Source organism: Tenrec ecaudatus, chromosome 5 (assembly GCF_050624435.1).
Source record: "Tenrec ecaudatus isolate mTenEca1 chromosome 5, mTenEca1.hap1, whole genome shotgun sequence".
NCBI lineage: Eukaryota > Metazoa > Chordata > Mammalia > Afrosoricida > Tenrecidae > Tenrec > Tenrec ecaudatus.
Window position 1 is genome coordinate 1,651,368 of NC_134534.1, and position 17,245 is coordinate 1,668,612.

The window sequence follows — 17,245 nt, forward strand, 5'->3', positions numbered from 1 at the left end:
ATAGTCTCTGCACCAGCTGCCCCCACCCCACTCCTCACTCCCCTCTCCCCAACCCCCATCCAGGCCTCAGTCCCCTCTTTCCCTACTTTTCTGTCCCTCCCAGCCCAATCACCCCACTCCCACCTCAGCCCCTTGGCTCTGTGTTCTTTAGCACCCACCCTCTCTCCTGGCACCAGAGGCTGAGCCAGGGGGCACTGCCCACCTGCTGGGTCCGGTCTGCTTCTCACACCTCACAGTGGGGAAACTGAGGCTCAGAGAGGGCCACAGGTTGGCCCAAGACACAGGTCCTTTCGCCCTCAACCTTGGGGAAGCTGCCAAGCAGGGACCAGCAGGCTGTGGCTCACCCTGCAGCCCAGGGAGCCCTGCCTCTCAGAGCCTCAGCTTTCCCATGGGCCCCCTGGGTGCCTTTCCCAGCCCCGTCCTCTGGGCCACGCCCCAGGGTGGGTGCAATGGTGGGGATGGGGGACACACTCACTAGTTCATGGTGCTGTACCCTTTTGCTTTGGTGAATCCCACAGAGATGGCCACCACCAACGCGGGCAGTCCTGGAAGCCAGGGAGACCGGTGTCAGGCCCAGCCTGCAGAAGGGGGCCTCCAAGTCCCGAATTGGAAGGTGACCCCCAGGGAATAAGGTGGGGGGGTCAGGAGGAGGGCCTGCAGAGCTAGGGGCAGCGTGCCTCAGTGGTAATCGCATGAGGTGCTGGTCAGGTGGGGCCCTCAGTCCCAGGCCCCACATTCCATGGGATTGCTGTGGGCTCTGCCTCACGGTGGCCACGTCCAACCCGGGGCAGTGCTGTTGGAGCCTGTGCCATCTCCCCTTTGCCGTCCACTGTTTGGCCATGGTGAGTTTTGGGTGCCTGCCACCCTGGGGACTGTCCACCAGCACGATGCCTGACAAGCCTCAGGTGACCCGGAGGGCTGCCAGGGATGGATCTTCAGAACTAGATCACCAGGTCTTTCTTCCTAGTCTGTCTGAGTCTGGAAGCTCTGTTGAAACCTGCCCACCACATGTGAGCCAGCTGGTGTTTGAAATGCTGTGGGCAGAGGTTCCAATAGAGCCCGCAGCAGCCCACACCCTCCCCCTAAAGACAGGGTCACTGGTCATCTGCCCTCCCTATGGGGCCTGTGCTTTATCTGGTGTGGAGTGGGGAGGGGAGGGGCAGGGGCCTGGAGGAGCAGGACGTGCTGACCGCTCACCCCAACCCAGGCACAGGAAGCGCTTTCGGACGAGGCGGTTTCGGAGGCGGCCCGTGACGGCCATGTAGGACTGCCAGGCCTCAGTGAGCACCCAGCAGAAGGAGGAGAGGAAAAAGAAGTGTAGGAAGGCAGCCACCAGTGTGCACGTCACCTGGGGGGGAGATAGGGGGGGGCTAGGCAGGTTCTCTGGGCCCCACACTCACCCAGTGCCTGCAGTGGGGGAGGACCACGTCCCCACAGGGAGGGGTCAGCACTTCCTTCAGCCAATGGGGAGAGAGCCGCTGGTGACCACGCAGGCCCCCTCCCTCCCCCAACTGTCCCTGCAGTCAGGCTGAGGAGGAGCCCGCTCAGCAGAAACCCATGGGAACACAGACACGCAGTCAGGTCTGAGCCAGGCCTTTATCCCGACTGTCACATCCTGAGTTCACCAAGTCCAGCCCCTGGGGAAAGGGGAGGGTCCAGGGAGGGCAGAGTGGGGAGGGTCTAGCAGGATAGAGGGCATGGGGGTGGACACCCTGAGGAGACACGACAGGGGCATGCCACATCTTGCCATATTCAAAGGCTGGCAGGGGGACCCGGCAGGGCAAAGACAGACATGAGGGTTCGGCTCACGGCACGGGAGTCAGTGGCCAGGCAGGTACAGAGCCCACAAGCCCCTATCCCTCCTGGGGACGGTGTTCCCATCCCAAGAGCAGGCGACAAAGCTGAGCCCAGCCTCCGTGGACAGCTACGGGAGCTGGGACTGGCCGATCTCAAAAGTCGCCCAGACCTAGGCCCTGTACCCCAGTCTCCACAGCCCCGATCTGTCCCGGGCCAGCCCATGGGGGACGCTGGGACAGGTATGGCCGGGAAGAAGGTGGCCTACCTTGTTCCGGGTCTGTGTCTGCCCAATGAGGATGAGCGCGTTGGAGGAGATGATGGAGAGGCAGAAGTTGATGAGGATGACGGAGCGCTCTGAGCGGATGTACCTGTTTGAGGGGGGTGGCCAAGAGTCAGCGCCCACGGACCTCTTGAGAAGAAAAAACTGGGGTCTTGTGGGCAGCCCCAAGACCAGGTACCCAGCCCTTCCCTGCAGACACTGCCACCACCATCACCACCTCTAATACTCCTGTCACCACCATCATCACCTCTAATACCCTATCACCACCATCACCACCTCTAATACCCCTATCACCACCATCACCACCTCTAATACCCCTATCACCACCATCATCACCTCTAATACCCCTATCACCACCATCACCACCTCTAATACTCCTGTCACCACCATCATCACCTCTAATACCCCTATCACCACCATCATCACCTCTAATACCCCTATCACCACCATCATCACCTCTAATACCCCTATCACCACCATCATCACCTCTAATACCCCTATCACCACCATCACCACCTCTAATACCTCTATCACCACCATCAACACCTCTAATACCCCTATCACCACCATCACCACCACTAATACCTCTATCACCACCATCACCACCTCTAATACCTCTATCACCACCATCAACACCTCTAATACCCCTATCACCACCATCACCACCTCTAATACCCCTATCACCACCATCACCACCTCTAATACCCCTATCACCACCATCATCACCTCTAATACCTCTATCACCACCATCACCACCTCTAATACCCCTATCACCACCATCACCACCTCTAATACCCCTATCACCACCATCACCACCTCTAATACCCCTATCACCACCATCATCACCTCTAATACCCTATCACCACCATCACCACCTCTAATACCCCTATCACCACCATCATCACCTCTAATACCCCTATCACCACCATCACCACCTCTAATACTCCTGTCACCACCATCATCACCTCTAATACCCCTATCACCACCATCATCACCTCTAATACCCCTATCACCACCATCATCACCTCTAATACCCCTATCACCACCATCATCACCTCTAATACCCCTATCACCACCATCACCACCTCTAATACCTCTATCACCACCATCAACACCTCTAATACCCCTATCACCACCATCACCACCACTAATACCTCTATCACCACCATCACCACCTCTAATACCTCTATCACCACCATCAACACCTCTAATACCCCTATCACCACCATCACCACCTCTAATACCCCTATCACCACCATCACCACCTCTAATACCCCTATCACCACCATCATCACCTCTAATACCTCTATCACCACCATCACCACCTCTAATACCCCTATCACCACCATCACCACCTCTAATACCCCTATCACCACCATCACCACCTCTAATACCCCTATCACCACCATCACCACCTCTAATACCCCTATCACCACCATCACCACCTCTAATACCCCTATCACCACCATCACCATCTCTAATACCCCTATCACCACTTCCACCACCATCTCTAATACCCCTATCACCACTTCCACCACCATCTCTAATACCCCTATCACCACTTCCACCACCATCTCTAATACCCCTATCACCACTTCCACCACCATCTCTAATACCCCTATCACCACTTCCACCACCATCTCTAATACCCCTATCACCACTTCCACCACCATCTCTAATACCCCTATCACACTTCCACCACCATCTCTAATACCCCTATCACCACTTCCACCACCATCTCTAATACCCCTATCACCACTTCCACCACCATCTCTAATACCCCTATCACCACTTCCACCACCATCTCTAATACCCCTATCACCACTTCCACCACCATCTCTAATACCCCTATCACCACTTCCACCACCATCTCTAATACCCCTATCACCACTTCCACCACCATCTCTAATACCCCTATCACCACTTCCACCACCATCTCTAATACCCCTATCACCACTTCCACCACCATCTCTAATACCCCTGTCACCACCATCATCACCTCTAATACCCCTATCACCACCATCACCACCTCTAATACCCCTATCACCACCATCATCACCTCTAATACCTCTATCACCACCATCACCATCTCTAATACCTCTATCACCACCATCAACACCTCTAATACCCCTATCACCACCATCACCACCTCTAATACCCTATCACCACCATCCCCACCTCTAAAACCCCTATCACCACCATCACCACCTCTAATACCTCTATCATCACCATCACCACCTCTAATACCTCTATCACCACTTCCACCATCATCTCTAATACCCCTATCACCACCATCACCACCACTAATACCTCTGTCACCACCATCACCACCTCTAATACCTCTATCACCACCATCACCACCTCTAATATCCCTATCACCACCATCACTACCTCTAATACCCCTATCACCACCATCACCACCTCTAATACCCCTAACACCACCATCACCCCCCCATATCCCTATCACCACCATCACCACCTCTAATACCCCTATCACCACCATCACCACCTCTAACACCTCTATCACCACCATCACCACCTCTAATACCTCTATCACCACCATCACCACCTCTAATACCCCTATCACCACCATCATCACCTCTAATACCTCTATCACCACCATCACCATCTCTAATACCTCTATCACCACCATCACCACCTCTAATACCTCTATCACCACCATCAACACCTCTAATACCCCTATCACCACCATCACCACCTCTAATACCTCTATCACCACCATCACTACCTCTAATACCCCTATCACCACCTCTAATACCCCTATCACCACCATCACCACCTCTAATACCCCTATCACCAACATCACCACCTCTAATACCCCTATCACCACCATCACCATCTCTAATACCCCTATCAACACCTCTAATACCTCTTTCACCACCTCTAATACCCTATCACCACCACCTCTAATACCCCTATCACCACCATCACCACCTCTAATGTCTCTATCACCACTAACATCACCTCTAATACCTCTATCACCATCACTACCACCTCCACCAACTCTCACACCTCAATCACCAACACTGTCACCTTCCACTCCACTGCACACCATGTGCTGGTACACAGCTGGGTACCACGGCAGCCATGGGTGCTCCTCTGTCCCCTCCTGCTGAGATGGCCCATCCTGGAGAGGCCCTACTGAGCTGCTGTCACCCTCTCTCAGCCTCAGACACAGCTGGGAGCACTGTTAGTGGATGCCTGGACAACAGCTCCTCCCACCCCACCTCAGGAGCGAGATTCATCAGTTCCGATACTGGGCTGACAGGGTGGCCAGGCATGGTGGAAGCATGTCTGTCCAAGTGCCCTAGGAATCGAGGCTGGGCCCTGGAGGGAGAGTGTCCTAGCAGGGTGACCTTGGACTTGCCCTGCCATGCTAAACTGTGTCCCGGGGGCATGGAGCGTGGGGCCCGCCACACTGCAGCCAGGCTGGGCAGGATCAGAGACATGCTCGTAACTGACGCCCAGCCTGCTCCTCACCAGCTATTCACAGCTTCAGACACTCCTCCTCCTGCCTGCCCCTGCCTGGTTCCTCCGGGGACCCTGGCAGGAGAGAGGAGCCCTGGGTGGGCCCCTGCAGTCCCAGGAGAAGGACACACAGGGCTCAGGATGTGCTGAGTGTCCAGCGTCACGGCCCAGATTGGGCATACGTGCTGGCAGGCACACCGCCTTGGGCTCAGCTTTCTAGGCAGTGGGGGGCCTGAGTCCACCTGTCCTTGTCTGCCTTCCTGCGCAAAGTGGACTGGCCCAGGAGCCCTGGGCAGGCACACTGGGACTGGGGATGCACTGGGCTGGGGGCGCAGGCGCCACACACCTCCATACGGAGACGTAGATGATGATGAGCAGGAGCAGGGTGAGCGAGGACACGCCGCAGCCCACGATGAGCGCCACGGACGGCACAGTGGTCTTCTCCATGCCCTGTGGGGGGGTCAAGGGCAAGGTCAGGGCCCTGGGGAGCCCAGCCACAGGTGGGGGGGTGGCTTCTCAAGGCTCCTCTGCCACTCCTGGCCCCGCTTCAGAGAGGCTCTGTTGAGGGGTGTCTGGCAGCATATCCCAGCTCCAGTTCTAAGGCATCTAACCAGTCCCTCACGTGCCATGCCCCCTACTGTCCCCCAACATAGCACCCTAACCCTTTGTCCCCCACTCCTGCCCCAGCACGCTCAGCCCCGTGTGCCCGCCAGCAACCACACCCTGGGCTGTAGTCTGACAGTGAGATCACCTCCCTCCCCTGCTCCAGCCTGTCCACCCAACTGTTCTTGCCCCTGGCATCCCAAGCACCGAGTTCCTGCTGGCCCACTGATGTGGGACCCCAGGTGACTTTGGTCCTGCTACCCATCCCTAGTCTTCATCATGTCAGCAACATACTGCCCAGAACGCATGCAGCCCCCAGGGGACAGCTCCAAGCCCCCTCACCAGCCAGCAGCTCCAGAATGAAGGGAGGGCCAGCTACCAACAGGAGGGACTCTAAAGGGGCCCCCATCCAGGCTCACCTGAGGCCCCACGAACAGCAATTCAGACCCTTGGCCCCCGTGGAGCAGCTTGGCCCTCACGTCTCCTGCCACCTCTCTGACTTGGGGACAATTCCCTCAGACACAGGCGCCTGGCCATACTGCACCAGGCTCCCGTCCACACGGCGGCTGCTGCTCCACCTCCTCCAGGAAGCCCTCCCTAGCACCCAGGCCCCCCTAAGAGTCACTGTCAACTCCCCAGGGTTTTTTTTCCCCCAGGTCACAGTGACCAGTGAGTTCTCTTTCAGGAAGTCCTGCAGTGTGATGACTTCCCTCAGCCACCCAATAGTCTCCCCATGCCCCACCCCTGCTGCTAACCGCCCCTTCAGGTCAAGGTGAGATGGCAGATCAAGGACCTGTACCCTGACCCCCCCACCCCTGAGTCAAGCTGGCCATCTGTGCCTTGGGTCCAGGCTGAATCCTACCCACCTATGGCCCCTCCACAGGGGCCCCAGGACTAGCCCATCAAGGGGGCTTCCCAGGAGATGGTGGTCTTGCCTACCATATGAACCAGGCGAGGTGAGCTCCGTGGGGTGGCTGAGCACCCTTGGGGGGAAGTTCTTGGCTCCAGGCAGCCCCTTTGGGGCAGGGGGCCAGCAGGGCTTGGTGGGCTGGACTCCTGAGCCCGGTACTACACCCCTTCACCAGTTGGGAAACTGAGGCCAGAACCTGGCAGAGGTCAGAAGGACCCCAGCTGGTTTCCAGGGCTCTGGCTGCAGCTGGCCATGGACCTGGGTCACGGGTGGCCTGGTAAGTGGTTCAGGTCTGCTCCTGGTGGCTGATGCCCAGCCCTGGTGCCATCTGCCCAATCAGTGCTCATTAGATCTGGCCCCTCCCTACCTGGCTCAGCCCCACTCCCGTGGCCGGGGCAGGTAGAGGGCGGGTGTCAGGGGCCAGGCTGCACGGCTAGTCCCTAGTCTGCCCTGGGCTCTTGCCATGCCTGTCCTTCTGCTGATGGTCTTCCTCAACCCTACAGGGGGCGTGGTGGCTCACATCCACTCTGAGCCAGCTCCTCACCTTCCAGACCATGCCTGCCGGCTGTCTACCTGGCCATCAGTGGTTTTCACGGCCCAACCCCGACTGCCTCCCCCCACATCCACTCCACATTCCTGCACCTGCAGTCTAACCGAGAGGCCTCCATCCGGAAGGGCCCGCTTCATGCCAACAAAGGTTCCTAGCTGTCCACACTCCCACAAGCACCCACAAGAAAGCATCCTGCTCACAGCCTGGTGTATGCTGAGCCTGATTCCTGTCTCAGCCTAGTCCCTGGCCCTATGCACACATTGTGCCCTGATCCTGGTCACACTCTGTACCCTGATCCTGATCACTCTCTGAGCCCTGACCCTGGTCACTCGATGAACCTTGACCCTGGTCACATTCTAAGCCCTGATCCTGATCACTCTCTGAGCCCTGATCCTGGTCACTCTTTGAGCCCCAACTCTGGTCACACTCTGAGCCCCGATTCTGGTCACACTCTGAGCCCTGACCCTGGTCACTCTCTGAGCCCTGATCCATCACTCTGTGAGCCCGGATCCTGGTCATTCTCTGAGCCCTGATCCATCACTCTGTGAGCCCAGCTCCAGAGAACGGGGTACAGGATCTACAGGTGCTGCCTGTGGCCGACTTGCTCAGAGCCTGCTAGGCTGGCTCCAGGACTGGCAACACATCACCTGGTTGCAGCCCCCCTCCAGCCCCCCCTCCCGGCCCCCCAGCCCAGGTGTGACTCAGACTTATCTAACCTTGCTGGGGCCTGGCAGCAGCACATCAACACCTGCCCTACCTGGCGCCTCCTCTGGTGCACTTCCTACTCCATCTAGGAGCTCACCCCCACAGCCCCTGTGGGGATGGCCACCTCAGGCCCTTGTCTGGACTCCAGGTCCTTGAGGGCCACTCCACACCCCAGGTACCATGCAGTCACCACCTTAGAGGCACCCCACCCCCAGGGAATTCATCGAGTCCCCAGGGGGTCGAGACAGGCAGCGAGCAGGCCTTATACCCAGCCCTGTCCCCCTCTGGCCTTCAGAGCTGCTGGCTGCACCGGTTTATCTATGTCCCTACTGGGACCTCTTCATCCACTCACCTCTCACAGGGACACAGGTAAACCGGCGCAGGCAACACCCAGGCCACCAGTCCTCAGGATGAGCAGGCCCAAGCCTGACCAGTGGGCTCTGCACCCCACCTTTCCCTGCCCCTCCAACTTCCTCCAGAGCTGCTTTCCTCAGTCCCCCTCGGAATGAGCGGTGTCCTTCCTGCAGAGCTTGGTGGGTGAACTCCTACTTGCCCCTCAGAACCCTCATCTCTGAGATTCTCTGCAAACCGGGCCCCTCCCAGCCTGGCTGCCCTATACTCTGGTCAGCCACAGTAGGGGGTGGGGGAGGTAGCTGTGGACAAACAGCCTCGGCTGGTGGCTCCCTTGTCCTCTCCATCCCAGCCAGGCCTCAACTGAACCATCTGTACCACAGGGGCAGGGTGGTCCTGGCAGGGCCACACCAACTTGGCTCCCTGCCCTGCCCTGCTCTGGGCCTCCCTTGAGGGGACCACAGGGATGGTGGGGAGCGGGGAGACAGGCAGAGCTGACCACCGCACTCTTATAGACGAAAGCAGAGTGCCTGCCCTTGGTCCAGGGGTCCCACCCTGCGGGGGTGCCTTGTGGCTGTTGAGAGGCCCTGCCCAAAGCACCCCCAACTTCAGGTGTCCAGTCCTGCTTCCAAAGACATTCACACAGATAGTCCAAGCTGGCGTGGGGTGCTCAACTCCCCCCACCCGAACCAGAACCAGAGCCCTTTACAGACCCAGCGTCTCTTCCTGCCTCTCCCCAGAGGCAAGGCTTCAGTGTCCCCTGGACCAGGCCCATGGCAAAGGTCTGTTCTTTCTGGATGGCTCCCCAGGCCCCTCTCCCATCACTGGAGATCTGAACACCAGCACTCCCAGCCACCGGACCATGGCTGAGAACTCCACCCTCGGCAAAGCTCTGGGGACTCAGCCAGGCAGGACGTGGCGCAGACCTACCAACCCAGGGGGGCTGCCTGCAGTGTTCGCTGAGAGCGGAGCTGCCCCACTCCCACCCACCCAGGTGGTCATGACCCCTATCTGTCCCCCTCTAGCCACTCCTGTGGATTCCACAGCAGGGGTCCCAAAGCTGACCTCACCTGCTGCCCTCTGTGGGCCCTTCCTGGCCAGTGGGACTGCTCAGCCATGAACATGGGGGTCCATTACCTCAGTGGGTCAGGCCTAGAGCCCCAGGCAGTGTGCTGCCCAACCCCCTATGCTGTCGCCATAGAAACCGGCAGCCCCCACAGGAACCACAAGCCCAGGAGGAAGGCCCCTGAGAAGATGACAGGACCTTCCCAGGAGGGTGCACTGGGGCCAGGCTCAGCAGCCTTGGCTACCCTGGGCCTCCAGGGACACAGCCCCCTGCCTGACCAGCTGTCAGTTTGCTAGATGTGAAGAACTCCGCTACACTCCGCAGGCCAGTTACCCAGCAGGGGTATCATGGGGCAGGTGACTGGAGGTGGCCCAGCATGCTGTCCTCCTCTGGGTCCCAGAGCCCCAGGGCCAGCCTCCCTCCAAGGACCTACGGGCAGGCACTCAGGAGAGTGAGGTTAGCTGGGGCAGCACGGAAACCACGAGAGAGCCACATCGTGGGGTCCCAGGCCCTGCGCCTAACTCCAGCTCGCGGGGTCAGCTCCCCCCACGGCCCTCTGCGGAGGCCCGGGGGTCCGGCCGTCCCCTCCGAAGCGAGAAGGGTCCTTCGCGCGGCCCACCCCCGCCCGCCGCGCGCTCGCCAGCCTGCTCGGGGCCTGTCCCCGCCGCCCGACCTTGCGCCCTCCCACCGGGTGGCCCCGTCCCGCTGCGCGCGGAGTCTCACCGCATCGGCGCTGAGCTGGGCTAAGATGGCGAAGGTGGAGAGCCGGTCACAGAGGCAGCGCGTCCGGAGGGCGTCGAGGGGCACCGTGCGGCAGCCGCGCCACGACCAGGGCCCGAGCTGCGGGGGGGCGGAGGGGGAGGGGCTGGGAGGGGCGGGGCGCGGGGACAGGCGGCAGCGTGAGCGGCGGCGGCAGAGACGCGGGCCGGTCCCCGCGCCGCCCCCTCCCAGCCCGGTCCCCGCGCGCCGCACCTCGGCCCCCGCCGGCCCTGACGCCCCCATCGCCGCCCGCGACGCGCGCCTCCCTCCGCGCCCGGCCCCGCCGCCTGAGCAACCACGGAGAGCGACGCGCGGGCGCGCAGGAGGGAGGCAGCGGGGTGGGGGGGGCGGGGCGCGCGCCCCGAGCCGGGCCCCGCCCCCATCGCTGCCCCCCACCCTGAGGAGTGGCGGTCCGGGAGGGCTGGCCCTGGGCGCGCGCGTGGGCGCACGTGGAGCCGGGAGGGTGCGGGCGGGGGTGAGGGGCGCCGGCGGGCGCTGGTGACCTTGGGACGGCCCATCCCCCACTCCGCCCCCAGGCTGTGTCCCCCGGTCTCCGCCTGCGCATCTCCCGGGACAGAAACAGCCTTCCTTGGGGGCGGCCAGCTCAGGCTCTTCTCTGCCAGCAGCCGAAAGTTCCACCGCGGTCTGCCCGGACCTCTTGCGGCCTGAAGGCCAAGTGCTGGCTGGCTTCCGGGCACTGCCACCCAGCTCCTCTGGCTGGTAGTCCAAAGAGCCTTCCCCTCTAAGGGCCAGGCCCTCCATTCTCAGAGGTTCTGGCCCACAGGTCCCTGGGCCCACTGACCTGCGGAGGGTCCCCAAATCACCCGAAGAGGCCAGCTGCCTCCTGCTATGGCCAAGAGCGCCATTCCGAATCTGTTTCAGAACTGGGGGCTCAATGTGGCCACAGCCCTGCCCACCTTCTATGGCTTCCCTGGGGGCTGCTCCCAGCCTTCCCACTGCAGACGCAGCTGCTCCAGTCCAGGATTGCGCCCTGGAGAGCCTTGGGGACACCCCTCTGCTGTACCCCACCATGGCACTGGGGCCATGTTGTGTTCTGGGGTGGGAGCTGGGCTGGCTCCCTGTGCAGTGCTCTCTGCAGCCACCCACACCAGTGTACAGCTCCGAGCTGTGCGGCTTTGGGAAGCCCACCTGCCTCCCCCTAGGTCACCCTGTCTACATGAGGCAGGAGTCCAGAGGCTCCTGGAGGAGCAGACTTCCTGGGCGCCCCAGCTCCACCTCCAAGTGCCCCAAATCAGTGTTATACAACCACCAACTCCGGCCCTCCCTCCCAGCAGCCTGGGGAGGCAGCACAGAACTTTCTAAGCTTCCGCTGTCCCCAGCCCCCCTTCCCGGGAATCCCTCCCACCTGCCTTTCTATGTATGTAACTAGGGGGGGGGAGGGCTTGCCCCATTTTGCTGGGAGGCAAAGTGATGGCCTGCGCGGGGGCAAGACACGTGGCCAATGTCATGGGCTACACTGAGCAGGAGGCGGGTGGGCTGCTCACCTCTGCCTGCCACACAGGTGGGGGGCATCCTTGTCCCTGCATTGTCCCCAGAGCCCCACCCAGCCAGGTGGTGGGTGACCCTGGACTCATCCCCCATTAAACAGGGTACAGGAGAAGGAGGAGCCACGGAAGGGGTCTATGAGCCTTGGGCCTCTGCCCATCTGAGTTCCCTGCCTCCCGCAGGAATGGAGACTGTCCCCAGACTGCCTCCTCCAGAAACGCTGGCCCAGTGGGAGTCTCTAGCTCCGCGCTCCTGTGCTGGGCCTTCGGGAATGCCTCTGTGGCTCTTCTCCCCCCTCTACCCCCCCCACGCAGACTCTGTCCCAGGGGCGCGCCAGTCACAAGTCCACGCTGTGGGGTCCACGGGGCCTGAGTCCCACACCAGCAAGGCACCAACCACTGCATCCAAAAGGCCAGTACATCACAGGCAAAGGGCGCCACACAGTGTTTGCAGAGGCCCCGCAGAGGGCACCAGCTGACCCATAGCACATGCCTGTGACTGCCCCATACTCTAGAGGCCTTGGCTTCAAACCTCACTCTGCCTTAGTGTCAGCCTCCTGTTCCCAGCCTCAACCGGAAACAAGGAGAGTGGGGTGGGGGAGGGGCAGCGTTAACCAGGCCTGAGGAGGGAGCCTGGCTGGCTGGGGCCAGCAGGCCTGGCATGTTCCCAGACTCACTGGCCAGTCCTCAGGCACCAGGCCCACAGCAGTCAGCCCCTCCAGGGGGTATGCCAGTTGGGTCGAGGGACCCAAGAGTGGGCCAGGTATGCTGCCCACTGTACTGAGGAGCAAGCCAGTGCAGGGGGTGGCCTGGAAGGGGGGCAGCTGCTGACCACTCTGGAGTGGTGCTGGGGCCATGCCTGTCCTGAGCCTGAAGGCTCTCAGTTCTCCTGCCAGTGTTCAGTGGGCCAGGCAGTTTCCTGGGTGTCCACACAGGGACTGACCAGGTCTACCCTTGGCCTCTCTCCCTAGTAGCTATGCTCACGATGGGCTTTGGGCTTGCTGTGTAGTCTGCCTTTTAACTTTTGGGGGTCACTGTCACCCCCACCTTGTCGATAAAGAGGCTCAGAGAGGCAGTGTGATGGTTCAGAGCTGTGCAGCAAGACAACCCCCACACTCAGCCTATGGCAGGGACCACTGAACTGAACCCCAGAGCTAGGTTGGTGTGGGGTTGTCCAGGCTGTGAGCCAAGCCCTGCTGACTGCCCCCACCATCCTCAAGCCCACCCCCACTCAGGCTCCCACTTGCATCTCAGGCCTGCTGCTTCCTTTCAACATCGGCTTACACTCAGACCCTGACTCATGGGTGGGAAGTCTTTCCCCACATCTAACTGAAGCTCCTGCTGCAGGAGTCTGCAGCAGCTCCCACCTCAGCAACACAAGCAGGTTATTCCCTTGTGCGCACACTGCTTCCCCCAGGGGAGGCCGTCTGTCACCGCTTGTCTGACATCGGGCTATCTGGGTCACAGAGCCAGGTCCCTCCTGGTCCCCAAGGAATTGGGGTCAGTGGCACCTGTTCCTTTGCAAAGCTGGAGTGGTGACCCACCCAGGACGCAGAGGGCAGAAGGGACCGAGGGTGTGCCCCCCCACCCCTCAGAGAGGGGCTCTCAGGGCAGAGCTATGCCTCCCCCATCAGACATATGATCCCCAACAGGTACACCCCCACCCTCAGCAGGCCACCAGTCCTCCCACCATGGGACCCCAGGCCCAGGCCACCGATGACCTCCGTATCACCAAATCCAAAGGATCATTTCCTGTCCCCTGTGCTCAACCTCTGAGTTCATCCTTGCCAAACTCCACACCGTCCAAGGCCTGGCCCACTCTTGGCTCTGGCCCACCTGCCTGCCCTGGGTACTGGGACCATTTCTCACTCTGAACCCTGTCAGGGTTTCTGGAGCCTGGTCCCAAAGGAGGCAGTGGGGCAGAGGGTGCTTGCTCACCCAACGCTGAGGCAGCAGGCTCTGCATCCCCCAGACTGTGCTGTCAGGGTCCCCTGGGAGGTGATGGGCTAATTTGCACTCAAGTGTGAATGACTCACAAGGAATCCTCCCACACTGCAGAAAGAAAAGCCGCCAGCATGCAGGGGGGTGGGGTGGGGGTGGGCGAGCACCCAGGCTAGCCAGGGAGTAGCTTCAGGGAGCCCCTCCCACTGGCTCAGCCAGCCAGCCAGTGAGACCCTCTCTGCAGGCCCCACCTGCCTTCCTTCTGGTCCTGGTGTGAGCTGCACCCAGCCAGTGTCCCTGTGCTTGCTCCTACGCCTCCATTCCAGAGAGCCGGCTCCCATGTGCCCACTGCAGGGCACGTCACCCTTCCGGACACCTCCTTCCGGGCCACCTACACTCCACATACCACCCCCATTTTTCCCTTCCACTCAGCCTCTGCCTCCTCCAGGGAGTCGTGCCCCCAACCTGCCCAGAAAGCTTCCTCCATCATAGCTGGTCCCCCAAGTGGCCACTATGAGGCCCACAGGGTCACTGCTCCCAGCCTCCAGCCAGGGGGTGGTGCCTGAGCCCCTCTGAGGACCCTGGGGTTTGAGCAGCTGCCTGACCAGGCCTTGTTGACAGCCTCCTACTCGGGCATGTGTCCTATCTGTGAGACAGTCCTGGGCCTCTCCTAGGGCTGAGGATCTGTGACCAGCTCATGTCCCCTGGAAGCCAAGATACCTATCTCCTGGCTCCTGCCAGCCAGCTGGCTGTCTGCACTGCTGCCCTGCCCTGAACCAGCACTTTCTGAACACACAGATGCTGCTGGAAAGCCTTCCCCAGGGCGCAGGGACCTTTTCCTGGACCAGGGGCACCTGCCGGCAGATGAAGCTCCTGGAGAGGGCAGGGCCTGGGCTCCCCACCTGGAGGGCCCTGTAGACCCCACTGCACTTGCGGACACCTCTCAGGAAGCTTTTGGCCCCCAGAGGGTCCACAGCTCCTTTGTCCTCACTCAGAACCTCACCTTCCATGCTTGGCTAGGTCACCACCTCCTGCCCAACCCTCATGCCCCTGACTCCACCAGGTTCCAGTCTCCCTGCCCTGCCCTGGAGCCCCTTCTCCATCTGTGGCCTTCAGGCTCTTTCCCCTCTGCTCTCTGACCCAGCCTCCCCGCCCACCTACCTAGTCCTGTGTGCTCACTGGCTACTTATGTGGTAAGGGGTGGGCCCTGGTTAAGGTGGGGGGGTGGGGTAGGCGGTAAATTCCTCCTAAGAGCTGAGCCCATCATTTTTGTCAACACAACCTCCACCCTCATAATTATCAATGTAATCGTCACCACCACCATCACCGTTACCACCGCCGCCGCCAACACCACGCCAAGAGCATCATGAGTATTGGTACCATCATCACCACCATCAACAGCATCTTCACCCCCACCATCATCTTTACCCCCACCATCATCTTCACCCCCACAATCATCTTCACCCCCAACATCATCTTCACCACCATCACCATCACCATCACCACCTCCACCACCATCACCACCGCCAACACCACGCCAACAGCATCATGAGTATTGGTACCATCATCACCACCATCAACAGCATCTTCACCCCACCATCATCTTCATCACCATCACCCCATGTCCTCATTATTATTGCTATCATCAACATAATCTCCATTATGACCATCATCACCATCACTACTATCACCACCATTGACATCACCACTACCATCAACACCCCCTCCCCACTGTTACCACCACCACCAGCCTATACCCATCATTACGATTGTATCATCAACAGGATCATCATGACCACCATCACCATCATTATCACCAGCACTACCATCACCATGGTTGCCATCATCACCACCCCACCACCCCATCATTACCACCACCACCACCATCAACATTACCATCAACACCAACACTAAGAATACCACCAGTACACTATGGGTCTTTACCATCCCCACCATCACAATGCAGCTGGCATTGGCCACTAGTCCCCCTAGACCACCCTGCCCTCCAGACCTCTCCTCGTTCACCCACAGTGCAGCCACCACGAGGAACTTAGGACCCCCCTCCCCACCCCCACCCTCTCCTCCAAGGCCAAGAGGGGAGGGTGGACCCATGGTCACTATGCTCTCATTGACAGCCTAGAAGTGCTTCCCCATCTGCCCTCCATCCAGCCTTCCCCATCCCTGCCGAGGGAGGGGTTGCTTTCTCCAGCACACACACACACACACACACACACACACACACACACACACACACACACACACACACACACGGGGCATCCTCTGGGAAGGGAGGTTTGGCGGAAGGAGGCAGGCAGAAGTGCAGTGGGTCCCACCTATCCACCTGCCCTCCCCCCTCCCAGTCACCCCACCCCGTCCGGACCCTCAGACTCCCCCTCATCCTCCCCCACAAGTCTCCATGGACATCAGGCCCCTGTCTGCAGTGACCCCTAACCTGCATACACCTTCAGGCCAAGCAGGCCATACACTGCAGGGCAGCTGCCAGGGGACGGGGGCAAGACTGCTCTGTGCAGCCAGCTCAAGGAGGCCCGACCTCACACTTCACGTGCAAGCTGTCCCCAACACTGTCCCTGGGGGGAGGGGTGCCCAGCTCAGGGCAGGGTGTGTGTCAGCTGCCGTGGCGTCTGGTGGTAGTGCTGGCACCTGCAGGACCGGGAAGAGGCAGACACTGTGTCTGATGACGGCATGGCCTGGGGCACTGACCGTGTTCCCATGCAGACAGGACAGCCAGGTCCCTGAGCTAGAGGGAGGGGCTGTCTGCACACTCACCCAGTAGAGGTGGGAAGGACAAGGCTCAATGACCCACCCCTGTGGAGGCCCCCTCACTCCATGAGAAGCAGGCTCGCTGGGGCCCTGTGGGTGGGTGCTGCAGGGTGAGGCAGAAGGTCTGGATGACAACGTGGGCACCTCTGAGGGCAGGGCCTGTGGTCCTGGCCAGACAGGAAAGGTGTGAGCAAGTAAGTGAGTGAGGGAGGCGGGGAGGGGGGATGAATCAATGAACCAGGGGGCATATGAAGGAGTGAGCTGAGGGTGTGTGTGAATGAATGAGTGAATAAGCGAGTTGAGGGAAGGGATGAATAAATGGGTGAGCGGGGGGTGGGGGGCAGGGGGTGGAAGCACATGAGTGACTGCTGGGTGGGCCATGCTCCTTGAATGCTCTCTGGCTTGGAAATGGAGCTGCCAATCTGGATGACTGCTGAGGAGCAGGTGATGGAGGGGCCCCTGGGGAGGGTGTGCGCCCAGAGCGGACACTGCCACAGAACCAGGAGCA

At 60.3% G+C, this 17,245-nt stretch overlaps 1 protein-coding gene across 3 annotated transcripts in view; it reads right to left on the reverse strand.

The window, feature by feature from the left end:
- ADGRB1 (adhesion G protein-coupled receptor B1) overlaps positions 1-17,245 on the reverse strand; it is a 53,670-nt gene that overhangs the window by 11,693 nt on the left and 24,732 nt on the right. For 2 of the 3 annotated variants that reach the window (XM_075549207.1, XM_075549208.1), the window contains exons 17-21: positions 10,475-10,616; positions 5,913-6,016; positions 2,063-2,165; positions 1,198-1,348; positions 476-545 (exon numbers count right to left, since the gene is read on the reverse strand). In XM_075549207.1, the coding sequence (XP_075405322.1) occupies positions 476-545; positions 1,198-1,348; positions 2,063-2,165; positions 5,913-6,016; positions 10,475-10,616 (570 nt within the window). The remainder of the gene's footprint in view (positions 1-475; positions 546-1,197; positions 1,349-2,062; positions 2,166-5,912; positions 6,017-10,474; positions 10,617-17,245) is intronic. The other variant, XM_075549209.1, reaches the window with a different exon arrangement.